This window comes from Perognathus longimembris, chromosome 25 (assembly GCF_023159225.1).
Source record: "Perognathus longimembris pacificus isolate PPM17 chromosome 25, ASM2315922v1, whole genome shotgun sequence".
NCBI classification, from domain to species: Eukaryota; Metazoa; Chordata; class Mammalia; order Rodentia; family Heteromyidae; genus Perognathus; species Perognathus longimembris.
The window spans coordinates 23977894-23997956 of NC_063185.1; the positions used below are offsets into that span (position 1 = coordinate 23977894).

Consider the following 20063-nt stretch of genomic DNA (forward strand, 5'->3'; position numbering starts at 1 on the left):
AAACCATGTACGGAAGGGGTCCCTGTCAAATAAATCAGCCAAGAAAAACAAAACCAGCCAAGAGCTTGCCTTCCCCCACCCCGAGGGCCGACTCGCTCAGAGACGGTTTCCACGACGGGCTGAGGCGGAGCGCAGGACGCGGAGGGGAGCGGGGAGAGGGCTGGGATGGGGGTCCCACCCTTGGAGCCCGCCTCGTCCACCACCCACGGCTGCGTCTTAAGAAGGCGCAGGGGTTAGGAGGACCCCAAGACCTTACTCTGGAGGCGAGGTTCCTCAGCCTCTGGGGCCCCTCTTCCTCTCTGGCCTCAGGAGGCACCCATGGAGTCACTGTGCACAGAGGGAGGCTGACCCCCGAGGCATGAGTCCCCGGGACCGGGACCAAAAGCCCTGGATGGGCCCGGCCCAGGTGGGGCGGGGCCCCATCACTCCTGAGCCAGGGCGAACGGACCCGCCTGCTGTCTCCCGGGTCTACGCTTGCTCGCATCTCCGGAAGGGGCTTCATCTACCGAATTGGGCCACCCTGGGCTAGGAGACTGTGGCCGCGCCTGTGGGCTCAGGGCCAGGGCCTCAGGCGAGGCTGGGCAGGCGGCCACGGAGGAGGAGGGCACCTGAGCTCTCTGCCCGCCTTCCCCACCACCAGGCCCCCTCCGGCAGGACCCGGCGTCCTAGCCGTGGCAGCAGAAGCCACCTGTCTCCCGGGACACCATGGCCAGCCTGGCCTTGGAACGGAAGCCCAGTGTCCTCCCGGAGGCCGGAACGCACAAGCTCTCCCCAGTGACCACGGCCGCCCCACTTAATCAATTATAAATGGGGTGTTTGTGCACTGGGTAGTATAAAGTTCCCAGTGTGCACACATCTCAAATAAATCACATAAATTTAATTACGTTTCATTTATTTAGTACCTCCTGGGAGACAAACCTGGCCCTGCCAGAGAGAGATTATGGGACTGAGAGGAAATTGCTAGAAGAATCTTGGGGAGAGAGTCTGAAGCCGAGAGCCAGAAAGATCTTCCCTAGAGAGAACCTTTACCATTTAAGAATGATTCCCTAAAATCACACTGGCAGGAGCTGCAAGGAGGAGGAGTGCTGGGTGACAGAGAACCAGCACTGCAGACGGAAACCTGTAAGTATGGGCTGCTCTGGGGCAGGCCTGGGCTGGGCTAGCCTGGGCTGGGCTAGGCTGGGCTGGGCTAGGCTGGGCTGGGGCTGGGGTTGGGCTGGGGCTGGGGTTGGGCTGGGCTGGGGCTGGGCTAAGCTGGGCTTGGGCTGGGGCTAGGCTGGGCTGGGGCTGGGCCGGGTTGGGGCTGGGCTGGGCTTGGGCTAGGCTGGACTGGGGCTGGACTGGGTTGGGGCTGGGCTGGGGCTGGGGTTGGGCTGGGCTGGGCTGGGTTGGGGTTGGGGCTGGGCTGGGCTGGGTTGGGGTTGGGGCTGGGCTGGGGCTGGGTTGGGGCTGGGTTGGGGCTGGGTTGGGGCTGGGTCGGGGCTGGGCTGGGTTGGGGCTGGGCTGGGTTGGGGCTGGGGTTGGGCTGAGGTTGGGCTGGATTGGGTCTGGGCTGGGCTGGGCTGGGTTGGGGTTGGGTTGGGTCTGCGTTGTGCTGGGTTGGGGCTGGGCTGGGCTGGGTCGGGGCTGGGCTGGGTTGGGTCTGGGGTTGGGCTGAGGTTGGGCTGGATTGGGTCCGGGCTGGGCTGGGCTGGGCTGGGCGGGGTCGGGGCTGGGCTGGGTTGGGGCTGGGGTTGGGCTGAGGTTGGGCTGGATTGGGTCTGGGCTGGGCTGGGCTGGGTTGGGGCTGGGGTTGGGCTGAGGTTGGGCTGGATTGGGTCTGGGCTGGGCTGGGCTGGGCTGGGTCGGGGCTGGGCTGGGTTGGGGCTGGGGTTGGGCTGAGGTTGGGCTGGATTGGGTCTGGGCTGGGCTGGGCTGGGTTGGGGTTGGGTCGGGTCTGTGTTGTGCTGGGTTGGGGCTGCGTTGGGGCTGGGTCGGGGCTGGGCTGGTTGGGGCTAGTTTGGAGCTGGGTTGGGCTGGGCTGGGTTCAACGGTAGGTAAGGACATACTTAGCAGGAGAGAGACTCTGCGGGTTTTTTTTTTTAACCTCCTCTGAGAAAGAGAGTGCTGAATTCTAAATGTTTGATGAAGTTGCTAGTATTTTTTGAGTCAGTCAGAAACACAGACAGATTCAGAGAGACAGAGAGGAAAGTGGGATCGATCTCGTGCACCACCACCCCCCCCCCCGCCCAGAGCCCCCAGAGCTGGTTGGAATCCATCTGCTGAACACACAGATCCCCTAGCCGCACGGACAATTGCAGGATAAATCGCTCGACAACGCCCCCTGCACATGTGCTGGTCCCAAGCCCTCCGGGACCCAAACAACAAAGCAGAATATTGGAAACGTAAATTTTTACCAATGAGGCGGCTGTCAAAGCCTCCCGGAACAACCTCTTCGCTCCCAGGGAACTTGACTCGTCAGAACCTCAACTGCAGAAATGCTCGTTCACAGGATGTGATTTATTTAGAGCCCTGCCGTTCTCAGAGAATGAAGCTCTGCTCAGAACAATTTATCCTTCCCCAGGAGCTGCACTGGCCGGCAATCACACCCTGATAGCTCATTATGCCGAAGCAAAACACTCTAATAACTTAATCAAACATTTAAAACCCAGCTCTCAGCCGCCGCGCACTCCCCGCCTTCCCGTTAAAGGTCAATTCCCGTTTTGATGCAAAACTCCACATCCCTGAAGAGAGGGCAGAGAGACAGAGAGCAGAGCGCTCCGGATTCGAACCTCGGCTGACGCACACCTGGCCTTTGAACCGCTCTCCTCGTACCCTGACTGATTACTCAACTATATTGTCTTTCAAGTTCTAGCAACAATGAGGGTGGGTTTGTTTTTTAAGAGTAGGCTGAGCCGTGGTGGGCCACGCCTGTCGTGCCGTGGCTCCAGCCAGTTGTGATGGGGAAGATCAAGGATCACAGACAGCATGGGCAGCACGCTCCCAAGAATCGATCTCAACAAACAGGCCGCACGTGGCGGGCGGGCGGGCACAGCTGTAACCCTAGCTGTGCTGGAGGTCTAGGAAAGAGGAGCTGGGCCGGGGACGGGCCCCGGACACAAAGCCAGATCCTGACCGCAACGTAAGTGAGGCAAGAAAGGGCTGGGGTGGGGCTCCAAGGCCGAAACGACGAGACCCCCCGTCTAGCCAACCCCAGGCCCTGAGCTCGCCGTCTCCTGACCTTCCCCCGGGCCCTCAGATGTGTGATGGTCGTGGTGCGCGCTTCCACTCAGCCTTGAGGACTGGGTTCCGGGGCTGGAAGCGCCTGTAAGACTAGGGCCTGGGTGAGGGTGGGCGGAGGCGAGGTGCGTCCTCAGGTTGGCCGGTGTGGAGTTTTCCCCCGGAACACACCATCCCTCTCTGCTTCCCACCTGTCCCCCTTTCAGCCCCACCTGCGGCTGCGGGAAGGGCCCCTTGGCACTTGCTGGGGCCGCAGGCCGGCCCGGAGGCTGGCTCCTGTGCCCGCCCGCCCGCCCGCCCGCCCGCCCGCCCCGGTGCGATCACGGTACTTGTGGAGCTGTCGCGTACACCCGGCTAGTGCGTTCGCTTTGCTGCAGTGGTTCCCGTCTCTTTCCGGAAGCATCCTGCACGCGTGAGAACCCCAGATCCCTACAGCCCGGACTCCACAGCAGCCCCCAACCGGGGCGCCATTCCACACCCCACACGTGTGTCCCTGTCCCCAGCTCCTGGCTCCCCTGGGCCCCAATGATAGCATTGTTAAGGTACCAACAGAAAAGCTATTCCAGAAAAAACAGAATTTAAAAAAGAGAAACCAGGGATAATGAAGCCATGGCGAAGCATCTGTCAGAAGCGAGCCGTGGGCAGCTCACACCCACCGCCAGACTGGGCTGTTTTTCACGGACTCCCAGTCATTGGAGCGCAGCTACCGCAGGCGACAAACCTGACAAAGGAGAGCCTGTCCCTGGTTCTGAGGGAACAGCAGCGGCCAGGCTTTTGAAGTCGATAGGAGCGAAAGGAAGAAAGGGCACATTCACGGGGCGTCGGGGGGTGGGGGGCTGGGGGCCAGCGCCCTGGACGGGAGCCCCGTGGCTCGCTCGGGAGCAGGTGAGATGCGGGGACCCCGTCGCGGAGGAACGGAATGCCCGTGGCCCTTTGAAAGCAGAGCCGTGCCGCACACGGGAGCGTCCATAAATAACCTCGCCGTTTGTGTCTCGGCTCCTGGACGAAGAAGCGTGCGCTCCGGGGCAGGGTGCTCTCTGGAGGAACCGCGCACTCCGGGGGAGCTCACGTTTCCAAAGCCCGCCCCCGGCCGTCAGGTTTCCCGAGCCCGTCCCCCCCCCCCCCCCAGGAGCAAGCGGGCCATTCGGCATCTCTGTCTTCTTCCCGTGCCCGAGGGCTGTGGGTCCTTCATCTAGCTGGATTCAGAGCGGACCTGGATTCGAATCCCACCATGGCAAGTTACTTTTGCTGTCTGAGTTCCAGACCTTTGCCCTCTTATAAAATGGACAGAGTAACTTTTTTTGGAACAAGAAAAATGCAGGACACATCTTTAAAATCTGTGATGGTGTCCATGCCCTTGACGGAACTACGCAGGCCCGGCGTCCCCGTACCCATGTCTCCGTTCCTCCCCAGCGTTTTCTCCCTCCATCGCTTTCCTCAGACGAGGCTCCAGCGAAGAACTGCAAACTCGGTGCGCCGTGTTGTCTCCGAGTCTCTGTTTGAATCACGTCATTCCTTGAAGACCTCCCACACACGCCGCTCACGGGAGCCCCCGCGGCCCACGAGGGCCCGCGGCGACCCACGGACCTTCCTCTGGCCTCGCCCCGCCGGCCAGCGCCTGAGAATGTTCCAGCACTGGGGTGCGGCCGGAGCGGAGGCCCCAGGGCAGCTTCCCCGCCCTTCCTCGGGAGCGTTCCCCTCTGCGCACGGTGCGGGCCGCCCTCGGAGGTCTGGAAGGTTAACCCGGCCCAGCTCGTCCTTTCTGTGCTCCCGGGGGTGGAGCTTGTAGAGTGGCGTCAGACACCAGGTCCAGAACGTCCCGGCTCGTCTTCCCCGCGCTGCGTGAGAGTTCTGCTCCGCACACACAGGCTCACGGCCGTGCGACTGAGTCTTGTCTAGGGTGCAGGGCTTGTGCGCGCGCGCTTCGTTTCTCAGCAAAGGGAGCTTAGTTGTCACAGTGCCGCTGAAAAGATGAGTTCTTCCCCCTCCACGGAACTGTATTTGTGCCTTCATCAAAAATCAGTGTATTGTGTTCACGGGGCGGTGACACACCTCTGACACGTGTGTGTGCACTGGCTCCGCCGTCCAGGTTATCCTCCATTCCTGAAGAATTACAATACGTCTTCAGGCTGGATATGTAATGCCTGTACACAACTGTTCTTCCGTATCGCACCGACAGTATTTCTTCTGAAATAACTTCTTTATTTCTAACTTCCCTAGAGTCTTCACCCCATCTTTCAAGCTCTACTTTCCTCTGGTCATCCATCTTTTAAGATTCTAACCATTCTGATTTATGTGGTTGTTTGATCACACACACAAGATCTGAAGTCTTAGAGCTCACCTCGAATAGCTTGTCTGTTCTAGCGCTCATCTCTCTGTGGGTGTCTATTTTTGCATACTTTGTTTCTAGGGAGAATATGGGCTTTTATATCCTTTTTTAATTTCTCTAATAAAAACAACTTCACGTAACCTTCCGTCGTCATCTCGGTGGCTTATTTCTAAAGTCACAAAATTTTCCCTGTCGCTGCAAGGAGAAGGAAAGGAAAAGGATGTGTTTATCTTCCGAGTTCTTTTAGGCCATTTTACAGAATGTGATCAGTAGAGACGAATCTATTCCCAACCATACAGACAGAGGGGTGAGGGGGCTGGGAGCCCCAGAGTGCTCTCAATCCATCCTCAAGTTCCTGTTCTTAGCAAATACGTTGGAGGGAAAGGCCCGGCTCCGGCGGTAGAGGGCCGGCTGCGAGCAAGAGAGCGAAGCCTTCTTACACGAGGCCCTGCGGCCTGGCGAACCGAGCCAGAGGCCCGAGCCTCTCCGTGACGCGGTGCCCGCTCCCCCAGGATTCCAGGGGTGCGGGAGAGCGTGTCCGCCGCACGGCGCGGGCTCCGAGCCTCCCCCTCCCCCTCGACAATCACCTGGCGTCCGTCCTGCCCCCTCCCGGGCCCCGCCCTCTCCACCTCCGCCGGGGCCGGACAGCACACGGGAGCTGCACAAGGGCCAGAGAGCGGACCCGTGCAAACCACCAGCACCGCTCCCGGGGTGTCCCAAGCGCTCTACCCCGCTCCTTTGCACACCTCACGACCAGCAAGTCGGGGTGGGGGGGGAGAAGCCCGCAGAAGTCTGCCCCCCGCCCGCCTCTGTGCACACAGACCTGGGAGGCATTTCTCCCAGGAAAACGGGCGCCACAACACTTGTTTTCTCTTTCCTCGGCTCCCAGATAAAGAGGGAGAAGGAGGTCTCAGGAAACGTAAAATAAATCAAAGCCCGGCCAAAGACGCCATTACCTTCCTCATTGTCTTCCCTTCTGAGAAGCCGATCTCCTGCTTCCCAGCCGGCGACCCAGAGGGAAAACCACGCGCCCCAGGAGACGGGCCACGCCGCAGGGCCAGGCGAGGTGCGGGGCGAGGTCCCTTCCCGCTCCCAGGAGGCCTTGCGCACCGAGGTCAGGGGTCAGAGACGGACGGTGTCACTCAGCGGCGCCCGAGCCTGCCTCTGAACGCACGCGCTGGCCACGGGACAGGGACGCAGCGCCGCGTCCTTCCCGGGGGTGGGGGACCGGGAAGCGTGGCCGCCCCTGCCCCAGGGGCTGGGGGCTGCAGCAGCAGGACAGGGGCCGGCGTGCACGCCCACACACGTGCACACACGCGCACGCGCACACACGCACGCGCGGAGCAGAGCCGCCCACCGGCACGACCACGCACGCGCTCGGGGGCCAACCCCCCTCGGAGGGCGGAAGGCAGCCACGCGGGTGCGAGTTGCTGCCGGAGGGGGTGACGCGAGGAAAGGGGAAGCGGCCCTCGCCACCGTGGGAGCGCGCCCGCGGCCAGAGCGACCGAGGGGAAGGGGCTCGGCGTCCTCCCGCCCCGCCGCGCCGCGCCCCCCCCCCCGCCCGCCCTCCCGGGGAGGCAGAACGGGGGCCTATTTTTAAACCACTGGCAGTGTGTTCTCTCGTGGAAATGTGTGGGCTTCAGAGACAGGCTGTGGCGCTCAGGAAAACCGGGCATGTGGAGAGGAAGGCGGCACCCACTCGCTCCCCCACCCCTCCCCCTCCCCCTCCTCCTCCTCCCTCCCCCTCCTCCCCCTCCTCCCCGCTCTCCCTCCTCCTCCTCCTCCTCCTCCTCAGGACCACGGGCCCCGCTGGGGGGAGCAGCCCCCCGAGGATGGCGCTGCCGAGGGCTGGGGGAGGCAGGCTCTTCCTGGGAGCAGGATGGGGGCCTGGAGGAACGCAGACCCCCCTCCCCACGGCGGAGACGGGGAGAGCCCGTCCAGGGAAGGAGAGGAACGAGCCCCGGTGCGGACCCCAGCACGTTAAAAATCAACAAGGAGCTGGAAGTGGGCCTGGCATCCCTAGAACACATTCCGGGGGGCCCCCCAGAGCCCACGGCGTGCGCCCCATTAGACACCGGGCCTGGCATCCCTAGAACACATTCCGGGGGGCCCCCAGAGCCCACGGTGCGTGCCCCATTAGACACCGGGCCTGGCATCCCTAGAACACATTCCGGGGGGCCCCCAGAGCCCACGGCGTGCACCCCATTAGACACCGGGCCTGGCAGCCCTAGAACACATTCCGGGGGGCCCCCCAGAGCCCACGGCGCGCACCCCATTAGACACCGGGCCTGGCATCCCTAGAACACATTCCGGGGGGCCCCCAGAGCACACGGCACGCGCCCCATTAGACACCGGGCCTGGCATCCCTAGAACACATTCTGGGGGGCCCCCCAGAGCCCACGGCGCGCACCCCATTAGACACCGGGCCTGGCATCCCTAGAACACATTCCGGGGGGCCCCCAGAGCACACGGTGCGCACCCCATTAGACACCGGGCCTGGCATCCCTAGAACACATTCCGGGGGGCCCCCAGAGCACACGGCACGCGCCCCATTAGACACCGGGCCTGGCATCCCTAGAACACATTCCGGGGGGCCCCCAGAGCCCACGGCGCGCGCCCCATTAGACACCGGGCCTGGCATCCCTAGAACACATTCCGGGGGGCCCCCAGAGCACACGGTGCGCACCCCATTAGACACCACCCGCTTGCTTTTAACAACATCACAAGTCCAATGTACAGAAAAGGAAGCCTAGTGAAATGAACACACAGGACATCCCTCCCCGCCCCCCTCTCCCTGCCCCCCTCTCCCCACCCCCCCCCACCAGGCCCCGTGAGCCATGGGGCTGGCCGGTTCACTCACAGTCGCTCCAGCTGCTTCAGGTCCTGGAAGGCGCCTCTCTCGATGACGCTGACCTGGTTCTCCTCCAGATGCCTGCAACCGGGAGACACACGGGGTCAAGAGGGGGTGCGGCCGCCCCGGGCCCCGCTGGGCCCCTCCGTGGGGGATGCGGGTGGTGGGGTGGGGGGCTCGATCCCAGGGCTTCCCTGCCCGCACGCTGGTACCCGGCACGGCTTTGCCCCCCACCTTCCCAGCAAAGGGCCCCCTCCCCACGCCCAGAGAGAGGAGGGGGAGAGGGACGGCCTCGCCCCCCCAGCCCCTGCCCTCCCCCTGGGGGGCCTCTGCCTCCTGCTGGAGTCAGCCCTTGGGGGTCACTCTCAGGTAAAGGCGTCAACTCGCTGCTCCGGGACAGGCGTCTGGGCCCGTGGAAGCCCAGCCCCCCATCAGCCCACAGAGGCCCTGCGAATCATCACCATTTGATGGAGGCAACGATCCCGCAGGAACGAGGCCTGAGACTTGCGTCCAGCCTTCTCAGATGCCAGCCATCGGGCGCCACCCCCCCCCCCCCCGCCCCGGCTGACGACCCACCACATGGCAGAGGGGTGCGGAAGGGCTGCCCGCGGCCCGGGTCTGTTCCCACTTAGGGGGACGCGGCCCGGGCTCGCTCGCGGCATTCTGGCATTTGTTTGGTTTTAACACTGGACCAGAATCGGAAACGGCCCCTCAGGAGGATGTCCCAGGCGGAGTTTAACTCTCTTATTACCCCATCTGGGGTAAATCTGTCCCCTGTGTGGCCGACACAGCAGAGGCCTTAAACGGATGACTAAGGAAGGGAAGAGTCCTCTCGCACCGTCTCCTCCTCACTCCGGTGCTGAGGAGAGCCGCCCTGCGGGGAGACGGGCCCACCGTGGAAGCATGATAATAATAATAATGATAGACAGCGCGGTCCGGGTCTCCTCCGCCGAGGAGAGCGGGAGGGGGGACGCCGTGGCAGGGCTGGCTGTTCTACTGGTTTTAGAAAGCGTCTTCGCGCTCTCGTCCAGCCAGCAGATCCATCCCGGGGAACAAAGGGCTGCTCCAACGGGCTGATGACGAAGATAACAAGCCCCAGAGCATTTGTTCATAGGACTAATAAAGGCAGGGGTAAGAGCTTTTCTGGCATTGTATATCAGAATAATCATTAAAAAAAGAAAAAGAAGCCGTAGCAATTGACTGAAGAGGTAAACTGCAACCCAAGGAATGTTCTAGACCCTCCAGAGGATGCTACGCCGACCCTCTGCAAATGGTGTTAAACTTGCTCAATCGCGAAGTGGAGACGGGGCGGGCAGGGCCGCTGGACCAGCTTCTGGTCTCTCAGATACCACAGGAGGGAAACGCAACAGGGACCTCGGACGCAGTCAGAGAACGGAGCGTTGGTAACCGCGCCTCGGGGGGCAGCCAGCCAAGGGTCCCCCACAGGGATCAGAGCGGGGCCGGGGCCCGACCTGCCCGCGTCTCCACCCACCCCCCCGACCGCGTTTCTCCTCCCTCCGGCACCTCTGAGCGTCGACCCTCGCTTCCAGTGGGCGCGTCTCGGAGAAGGCCCCCCTCCCCCCACTGACAGACGCTGGCGTGCATCCCGCGTCCCTCCCCCATCCATCCCCACCTCCAACCTCGCGACCCGTCTACACAGCAAGAGCCACGGCCCGTCCGCCCCCCTCCCTCCAGGGAGCCGCGGATCCATCGCATTGGCTCCGATGGCTCTTCTGGCGCCCAAGCTGCACGAGGGATCGTCGGCTCCGCGGAAGGCAGGCAGGCACGGCTGCTCAACCTGACACGGCTGCCGTCCCAGAAGCCGGCATGGTGATTTATTCATTTATCACCTTCTGGTTTGCCTGTCACCAGAACTGAGCCCTCCCATCCATCTTCTGGGCCAACCAACGTGATCGCAGAGGGGGACACCTGTGCCCAGCCGTGAGTGTCCAGTTGTGTGTGGAGCACAGGGCTGCACGATGCCACCTGTGTGCACATGTGTGTGTGGAACGCAGGGCTGCACGATGCCACCTGTGTGCACATGTGTGTGTGGAACGCAGGGCTGCGGACTGCAACACTGTGTGCACATGTGTGTGTGGAACGCAGGGCTGCGGACTGCAACACTGTGTGCACATGTGTGTGTGGAACGCAGGGCTGCGGACTGCAACACTGTGTGCAGTTGTGTGTGGAACGCAGGGCTGCGGACTGCAACACTGTGTGCAGTTGTGCATGTACAGAGCGCAGGGCTGCGGACTGCAACACTGTGTGCAGTTGTGTGTGTCACGCAGGGCCGCAGCACGCCCCCCCCATGTGCAGGTGTGTGTGTGTGTGTGTGTCACGCAGGGCCGCAGCACGCCCCCCCGTGTGCAGGTGTGTGTGTGTGTGTCACGCAGGGCCGCAGCACGCCCCCGTGTGCAGGTGTGTGTGTGTGTGTGTGTCACGCAGGGCCGCAGCACGCCCCCCCCGTGTGCAGGTGTGTGTGTGTGTGTGTGTCACGCAGGGCCGCAGCACGCCCCCCCCGTGTGCAGGTGTGTGTGTGTGTGTGTGTCACGCAGGGCCGCAGCACGCCCCCGTGTGCAGGTGTGTGTGTGTGTGTGTGTCACGCAGGGCCGCAGCACGCCCCCGTGTGCAGGTGTGTGTGTGTGTGTGTGTCACGCAGGGCCGCAGCACGCCCCCGTGTGCAGGTGTGTGTGTGTGTGCGTGTCACGCAGGGCCGCAGCACGCCTGTGTGCAGGTGTGTGTGTGTGTCACGCAGGGCCGCAGCACGCCCCCGTGTGCAGGTGTGTGTGTGTGTCACGCAGGGCCGCAGCACGCCCCCCCCCGTGTGCAGGTGTGTGTGTGTGTGTGTGTGTGTGTCATGCAGGGCCGCAGCACGCCCCCCCCCCCCCGTGTGCAGGTGTGTGCGGGATCGCGGGGCCGGCGGGCCGGGAGTGCGGCCTCCGGGGCAGGGACCGTGACGCCGCAGCGCTGAGGCCCCCCAGGCCCTGAGCTGACGGCCACGGAGCGCGCTCTACTCACAGGACTCGGAGGTTCTTGAGCCCGGCGAAGTCTGTCTTGGTGATCCTGGTGATGTTGTTCCTGTCCAGGTCCCTGCAACGGGAAGCAGAGTCGCGTCAGACGCCGGTAGTTGCCCTCACAGCCGGTCTGCCCCGGTCCCGTGTAGACGGGAGGGGCACTGCCGTGTCGAGCGGGAGGCGATTCCGGTGACGGATGGGCCCTCGGGGCGCCCTGCCCGGCTGCGGCCCCGGTGAGGAACAAGCCCTCCCTGGTGCCCACAGCAGAGCTCCGGTGGGTGTAGCTGCCTCGCTCCCTGGCCCCTTCTTCGAACAACAACCTTGTCTGGCACCCCCCCCCCCCCCCGCCCGTCCTCCAGTTCCCAGATCCCAGATCCCAGACGGAACCCCCGTTTCCAGAACTCCAGCGATGAGCCGGGATCGGGCCGGACCCACAGGCCCCTCCAGCCCCCTCTGCCACACGGGTCTCGGGGATGCACGCGCGACTTGCACAAACACCCCCTCTCTACCCACTGGAGCTGCGAGCTGCGGACAGCCGTCGGAACCCATCTCGTCTCCCCCGAGACCGAGGCCCAGAACCGGCCGTCCACGCGCCGTCCTGCGTCCGCGTCTGCGCACGCCGGGAGCCAGACACCTCCATCCTTCGATGCGCCAACCCATCCTGCCGCCTCCTTCGTATCTCATTTAAACCCGCTGGGGCCGCACTTCCCATCACTACCAACCAAGGGAGCTGCAGTGCCCCTGGAGACGGCGGCTCTGGAGCGCTGGGGATCTGCTGCGGCCATTTGCAACCCAAGATCACGGCTCAGTGGGGTGTTTATTGTTTGAGCCCCCCCCCCCCTTTTCCAGCACTCCAGGAGGGGCAGGGCACAGGAGGAACTCCTGGGGCAGAGCCCCGGCCCCAGGACGTCCACCCAAGGTGGCTGTGGCTGGCAGAGCGGCTGTGGTTCTGACACGACCGCCGGAGAGGCCCAGTCCCCAGCCGGTCTCCAAGTTCTCACTACCTGCTCCCGCCCGCGCTGCCTCCCAGCTCCCTTGCGACGTTGTGCCCTCACTGGCTGCCGAAGCTCGCTGGAAAGCAGCAGAAAGAAAGAAGGGGCGTCTGTGGGGGACGAGAACAAAGCCCATGGGGGCTGTCCCTGCGGGGTGGAGAACTCCAGGCCACCGGGCTGCAGAGCCGGGGCCTCCACCCGGTGTCTAAGCTGATGGACCCCGGCCCTCTACCCGGCGTCTAAGCTGATGGACCCCAGGCCCTCTACCCGGCGTCTAAGCTGATGGACCCCGGCCCTCTACCCGGCGTCTAAGCTGATGGACCCCGGCCCTCTACCCGGCGTCTAAGCTGATGGACCCCGGGCCCTCTTCCCGGCGTCTAAGCTGATGGACCCCGGGCCTCTACCTGGTGTCTAAGCTGATGGACCCCAGGCCCTCTACCCGGCGTCTAAGCTGATGGACCCTGGGACTCCACCCGGCGTCTAAGATGATGGACCCCGGGCCTCTACCTGGCATCTAAGCTGATGGACCCCGGGCCTCTACCTGGCGTCTAAGCTGATGGACCCCGGGCCCTCTACCTGGCGTCTAAGCTGGCAGAGCCGGGCCCTCCACCTGGTGTCTAAGCTGATGGACCCCGGGCCCTCTACCTGGCATCTAAGCTGGCAGAGCCGGGCCCTCTACCTGGCGTCTAAGCTGATGGACCCCAGGCCTCCACCTGGCGTCTAAGCTGATGGACCCCGGCCCTCTACCTGGCATCTAAGCTGATGGACCCCGGCCCTCTACCTGGCATCTAAGCTGATGGACCCCGGGCCTCTACCTGGCGTCTAAGCTGATGGACCCCGGGCCCTCTACCTGGCGTCTAAGCTGATGGACCCCAGGCCCTCTACCCGGCGTCTAAGCTGATGGACCCTGGGCCTCTACCTGGCGTCTAAGCTGATGGACCCCGGCCCTCTACCTGGCGTCTAAGCTGATGAACCCCGGGCCTCCACCCGGCGTCTAAGCTGATGGACCCTGGGACTCCACCCGGCGTCTAAGATGATGGACCCCGGGCCTCTACCTGGCGTTTAAGCTGATGGACCCCGGGCCTCTACCTGGCGTCTAAGCTGATGGACCCCGGGCCCTCTACCTGGCGTCTAAGCTGGCAGAGCCGGGCCCTCCACCTGGTGTCTAAGCTGATGGACCCCGGGCCCTCTACCTGGCATCTAAGCTGGCAGAGCCGGGCCCTCTACCTGGCGTCTAAGCTGATGGACCCCAGGCCTCCACCTGGCGTCTAAGCTGATGGACCCCGGGCCCTCTACCTGGCGTCTAAGCTGATGGACCCCAGGCCCTCTACCCGGCGTCTAAGCTGATGGACCCTGGGCCTCTACCTGGCGTCTAAGCTGATGGACCCCGGCCCTCTACCTGGCGTCTAAGCTGATGGACCCCAGGCCTCCACCTGGCGTCTAAGCTGATGGACCCCGGCCCTCTACCTGGCGTCTAAGCTGATGGACCCCAGGCCCTCTACCTGGCGTCTAAGCTGATGGACCCCAGGCCTCCACCTGGCGTCTAAGCTGATGGACCCCGGGCCTCTACCTGGCGTCTAAGCTGGCAGAGCCGGGGCCTCCACCCGGTGTCTAAGCTGATGGACCCCGGGCCCTCTTCCCGGCGTCTAAGCTGATGGACCCCGGGCCTCTACCTGGCGTCTAAGCTGATGGACCCCAGGCCCTCTACCCGGCGTCTAAGCTGATAGACCCCGGCCCTCTACCTGTTGTCTAAGCTGATAGACCCCCAGGCCTCTACCCGGCGTCTAAGCTGCAGAGCCGGGCCCTCTACCTGGCGTCTAAGCTGATGGACCCCGGGCCTCCACCCGGCGTCTAAGCTGATGGACCCTGGGACTCCACCCGGCGTCTAAGCTGATGGACCCCGGGCCTCTACCTGGCGTCTAAGCTGATGGACCCCGGGCCTCTACCTGGCGTCTAAGCTGATGGACCCCGGGCCCTCTACCTGGCGTCTAAGCTGGCAGAGCCGGGCCCTCCACCTGGTGTCTAAGCTGATGGACCCCGGGCCCTCTACCTGGCATCTAAGCTGGCAGAGCCGGGCCCTCTACCTGGCGTCTAAGCTGATGGACCCCAGGCCTCCACCCGGCGTCTAAGCTGATGGACCCCGGGCCCTCTACCTGGCAGATCCTCCAGTCACTGCACCCCGCCACACAGCACACGTCACCTGGGTGCTCCCTGAATTTCTCAGTGATCCATCATGGCGAAAACCGCAGATGGCACGTCGCCCAAGGCGAGGTGGCCACATGATCACAAGGTCGCAGCATCGCAGGGGTCATCAGCTCAAACACCGAGCGTATGACTCTAACCAAGGCATCTCCCCAGTGATGGCCGCCCCCGCAAGCCCGTCACCCCCCGAAAGCCCACCGCCCCGTGGTTTGCTTCCTCAGGACCTAGAGGAACCCTCCCATGGTTGCGGCCCAGTTCAGGCCGGCCAGGTAACGTGTGCAACGGAGGAACCGCTGGGCCGGAGCGGGAACTCCTCCTCCTGGTAGGAGAAACAGCGCGGGAATAAAAATCCAGCAGGCGCGTCCTTGAACGACCTCGCCCGAGCCCCACCTCCGCCCTCAAGCGTGCCGACGGGGAGAGACGTCGGGGACGGGGACGGCTGCCGAGGGCGGAGCCGCAGGCACGCGGGGTGGGGCGCGGCTGCCGGGCAGGGGCACCGGCCGCCTCCCGGGCCGCCCGCCCTCTCCCAGCCCCGACCGCGGGCTGACCGCGCGAGTCCAGGTGTGGCGGCACCACCAGCCCGCCCGGAATCCCAACGGCGGCCACGCGCGTCGTTCCGGCGGAAGCTTCCTGTGCCAAGGGGGTGCACCGAACGCCGTGGGGTGGGGCGGGGGGGTCCCCAGGCACGCGGTGTTTAGAAGCCCTAGCTTCCGGGCCAGTGGGTCCTTCCGGCCCAGGGGTCAGGTGCGGGAAGGGCACGCGCCTTCCCGAGGTGCGGAACCACAGTCACCTGGCCCAACTCCTCTCGAATTTCCAGCCCACAGAAGCCTTGGGGTCTCGCCGTGAGCTGTTACGTCCCGGGGTGACTCGTTTCCTCAGACACACCGAGGTAGAGCCGGGGAGGAGCACGCGGCCCTGCGCTGCCGACGGTAGGACTCAGCGGCTCCGGGCGCAGGGCCTCGAGCCCCCGCGTGGCCTCGGCGCTCACGGCCGGCGCTCTGCCACTCGAGCCACGCGCTCAGCTCTTCTTTTCGCTGGCTGATGGGCGGTGACAGCCTGGGGCATCTGTCTACCCTGCGTGGCTTTGAGCCGCGCTCCTCCGATCTCCACCTCTCGCGGGCAGGACGGCCTCTGATATCCCCGGCGTCAGGGGAGAAAAGCCCGCACCAGGAGCAGCGTCCACCCGGCCGAGGACGCTCGAGACCCCACGCCCCCACCGGGGACTGCATTTCCCAGCTCGCCTCGCGCGTGTCACATGGCCGGATCCCCTCCTCCAAGGGCATCGCTGTCGTGCGGGCAGGCGTCATGGCCGCCTTCAGGCCCGAGCCGTAAGACTTCCTGCCCACCCTCACTGGATCTCTCTCTCTCTCTCCCTCTCCCTCCCCCTCTCTCTTCCGGGATCCCCATCTCCCTGTCACGGGGGGAGGCCGGAGCTCTGTGTTCTCCACCGGTTAGAAAGGTGGTGGTGGTTGTTGTTTGACCTGAGACCGAGTATCTGTACACGGTAAGGCTGGGATTCAAACCCAGACCGTGTGCACAGGCCGGTGTTGGCCACCTCGCCGTGCTGCCCCGCACCCCCGGGGGCTGGGCACGCTGTACTGTGTCATCTGCTAAGTGAGTGAGAGGAGGCATAAGTGAACAGAATACACCAGAAGAGAGCTTTCCATCCCTGTGCCTTTAGAAACCAGCAGGGGATTCTCCCAGCCACGGAGGCCGGGGAGGCCTGAGCCCCTCTGCCAGCCCGGGAGGGGCCCCGCCCGGCACCCACCAGGCCCTGGGGCGGGGCGGCACCTGCCGGGCCGTCCCCACAAGCAGGCATCGCCGTGGCGATCGTCTGTGTCCCCCCTCCCCCTCAGTGAATCATCGGCCCGCGCCACGCGTTGGCGCCAGCTCCGTGGCGTCGGCACAGCTGTTTGACACCTTGGATGGAGGGGGAGGAGGAAGAACTCAGCCCAACCCTGGGAGGGAATGAACTGGACGCCGCGGTGCCTAGTGCTCCCATCGGGCACCTCAATTATCCACGCAACAAACCTGCCCTGGCCACCGGCTTCCAGAGGCCACGGGGCAGCCGGGACGCAGAATGCACTGAGGAAGAAAGAGACCAAGAGGTGATTGCTATCTGCTGTGTTAAGTCCCACACGGAAAATTTGTCTTAAAAGGGCAGAGAATCTGGACGTGGCCGGCACTGTTTTCTGTTTCCCACAATTGAACTCCGCCCTGGAGTGTGCGACGCAGGCCCAGCCCGTCCACGAACGAGGAGGCGTGGCTGTGCACCTGTGGAAACAGCCGGAGGAAGGTGGGAGACGTGGCCGGGAGCTGTCATGGACAGACCCCCCCCCCCCCCGCTCTGACTGCGCCAGAGGCACAGACAGCCGCTGTGAGCAGGCGCGAGGGAAGGGCCGCGTGGACGGCAGGGGTCGCCGGCGGCTTCCGGAGAAGGTGGCGTTCTAATTGAGACCTCGGACGCGAGCCGGGCACAGCCAGGTTGGCAAAGGAATGTGTGACAGACGGGAAAGGGATTCTGGGTAAAAGAGACAGCGTGGATAAAGGCCCAGAGGCACTGCCTTAGGGTGAGATGCAAGCAGACAGCTTCTTTCTTTTTTTGGCTGCTAGAGCACATTGAAAAGCAAACCCGATCCCTTCCCTGCCTTCCCCTTCCTTCCTTCCTTCCTTCCTTCCTTCCTTCCTTCCTTCCTTCCTTCCTTCCTTCCTCTCTCCCACTGCTCTTTTCTTCCTTCCTCCCCCCAACCCCCCATCCACCTTTCCTTATGAGAACAAACCTTGATTAAACTCCTATTCTAGCCCTGGCATTCCGCGAAGGCTGAGGCTAGAACATTGAACTAGGAGACGTTCCTGTGTAAGGGCTCCAGTCTTCCTGGTGAGAATGGCAGACGGGTCCCAGGGCAGCCCCTCGAGCTCCTTCCCCCCTTCTCCTCCCCTCCCCAAGCATGGGAAGAACCCAGCACCACAGCACAGCCACCAAGACAGGTGGCTCGGAAACCGTGTCCCCACTGAGCAGGCCACCCAGCGAGGGAGGCCCGGGGCCCACGGTCCTTTACCCAGGACCGTGGGGAACGAGGCAGGCAAGCCGCCATCCGGAGCCCGTGGGCCGCAGGGACTGAGTTCAGCCCGCGCCAGGGAATGGGGAGGAGGCTCCCTCCCTGTACAGAGGCCAGGCCAGCTGCAGGGGAGGAGAGGCTCACTGAGTGTCAGGTAGCAAGACAAGTCAAATACAGGGGAACCCACGCAGCCCCAGCAAGCTTAGAGCCAGGGAAGCCCAAGGACAAAGCCCAGGGACGAAGCCCAAGGACAAAGCCCAGGGACGAAGCCCAGGGACGAAGCCCAGGGACGAAGCCCGTGTGCCCGGCCCAGCCGCCCAGGGAGACCAGGGCAGCAGATCTCAGACGAGAGGACCAGAAACCGGCTGAGGGCGAGGAGGGCCCAGATGGGCACGCAGAATGGGAATAAAAAGAAGTGTGACAAACATCAGTCCAGCTGGCCTCCCCCTCCCCCCGGCCACAGGGGCCGGGGCAGGCGGGGCTGCTCACCCTCGGGGACTCGGCCAGGCCTCGGAGCTCACGCCTGCAGCCCCAGCTACTCGCCAGGCTGGGGTCCGAAGACCAGAGGACTTCAGGACCGCAGGAAGATGGTGGTCCGGGTGTGGGCCCGGCCAGACCCTGTCTCCACCAGAGCAAAGGGGCTGGAGGCCTGGCCCAGGGGCGGAGGGCCTGCCCCGCACACACAAGACCCTGAGTTCAAAGGGAAGTACTGTCAAAAGATGGGACGTTCAGCCACCTGGCTTCCTGCGGTGACCTCAAAGCAGTTCTCAGAAACTGCCCGAGCCTGGCGCCCTGCCCTGCCCTGCCCTGCCCTGCCTCCCCCCCCCCCGCCCCCCGCCCTGGCTTTCCATCCTCTTCCCAGCTCAAAGGACCCAGTGCCCTCCTCCATGCACCCCTCCCCTCCAAGGAGGAGAGACAGCAGCAGCAAGTGTTGGGGCCTCTGACGCCCCAGCCCTCTGGGTCCCCCAGCCTCCCCAGCCCCCCAGGCCCCCAGCCCCCCAGTCCCCAGGCCCCAGCCCCCCAGGCCCCAGCCCCCCAGTCCCCCCAGCCCCCCAGCCTCCCAGGCCCCCATCCCCCCAGTCCCCAGCCCCCCAGTCCCCCCAGCCCCCAGTCCCCCCAGCCCCCCAGCCCCCCAGGCCCCCAGCCCTCCCCAGCCCCCCAGGCCGCCGTGCCGCCCCTCGAGCTCCGGCCCCCTCCCCTCTGCATTCCCTCCCCAGCCCCCCGCGCCCGCGCGCGCGCCCGGAGGCTTCAGTCAGGAGCTTTTGCACTTCGCTCAGCCCCGTTACATAACCGCACACAAGTTTAAAAACACACACACGCCGTCGGGAGGGAAGCGGCCGCATCTCATTTAAGAGCTGGCTTCGCGCTCCCGCGGTTGTCTGGGAACAGCCTCCCCGGGCGAAGCCGGGCCTGGCGGCGCTCTCGGGCCTGTAACGGCACACCTGCCCAAGGGCCCGCGGCCAGCCCCGCGCGGGCGGACGGACGGACGGACGGCGCCCTGCCGGAGGGCGCGCCCGCGGTCCTCCGCGTCACACCGCCGGTGCGGCAGAGCTCACACGCGCGCCCGGGCTGGGCGTGAACGGCCACGGCCCCATCGAGCAGCCGGGGCCACGGGGGCCAGCCACACAGGGTCCTAACCGAGGCTGCACGGCGGCCGTCGGGCCTCGTCGGCCGAGGTACCCAGACTACCGCCCGCCGCCCCGGCTGTCGGCACAGCGCCGCTGACCGCGGGGTCCCACGCGGGGGCCGACGCTCAGCACCGGCCACGCGGAGAGCGCCACGCTCAGGGTCCCGTCTTCCAAGGCAGAGGAGGCGATCCCACCCTAGACGCGGGCGGGCAGCGGAGCAGGCACAGCCTGAGAGGGGCCCGGGGCGTCTTTACGGCCAGGCAGCCGGGTTCCGGGGCCGTCTACGCCACCATCGGGAAGAACAACGAAGACGCTGGAATCATCCGCTCGGTGCGGGGGACACACGCCACGTTTGCCTGGACTGAGAGCTCTCGCTGCAAGCTCTGGCCACCTGGCAGCATGTCGTGCGTGCGTGTGTGTGTGTGTGTGTGTGTGTGTGTGTGTGTGTGTGAGTCCCTGGGGCTCAGCACCAAGCCAGCAGATAAACATCTGCGGAGTGTCGGGGTGCTCTGAACGTTGGCTCTTTATCAACCGGTTTCATTTGGCTTTGCTTTCGGCCTCCTCCTGGGCCCACCCCCCAAGCAGACCGGGATTGCCGGCTTGAACCGCGGGGCCCGGCTTACTGACGGCGTCCGCTCGCGTCCTCCGCCCCGCGTGGAACGTGGCTTCGGGTGGAGGGGGTGGGTGTCAGTGTTTTATTACGCCAGTAAATCTGGCCCGCGGAACCGGAGCGCCCCGGTAATTTATCAGCGGAACTGGAAGGCTTCGG

General features: G+C 64.5%; 1 protein-coding gene across 1 annotated transcript in view; it reads right to left on the bottom strand.

Moving 5' to 3' along the window:
- Slit3 (slit guidance ligand 3) overlaps window positions 1–12053 on the bottom strand; it is a 218741-nt gene extending 206688 nt beyond the window's left edge. The window contains 3 exon segments of the mRNA XM_048334159.1: window positions 8409–8480; window positions 11418–11489; window positions 11923–12053. Of these exon segments, the coding sequence (XP_048190116.1) occupies window positions 8409–8480; window positions 11418–11489; window positions 11923–12053 (275 nt within the window).
- Window positions 12054–20063: the final 8010 nt, after the last annotated feature.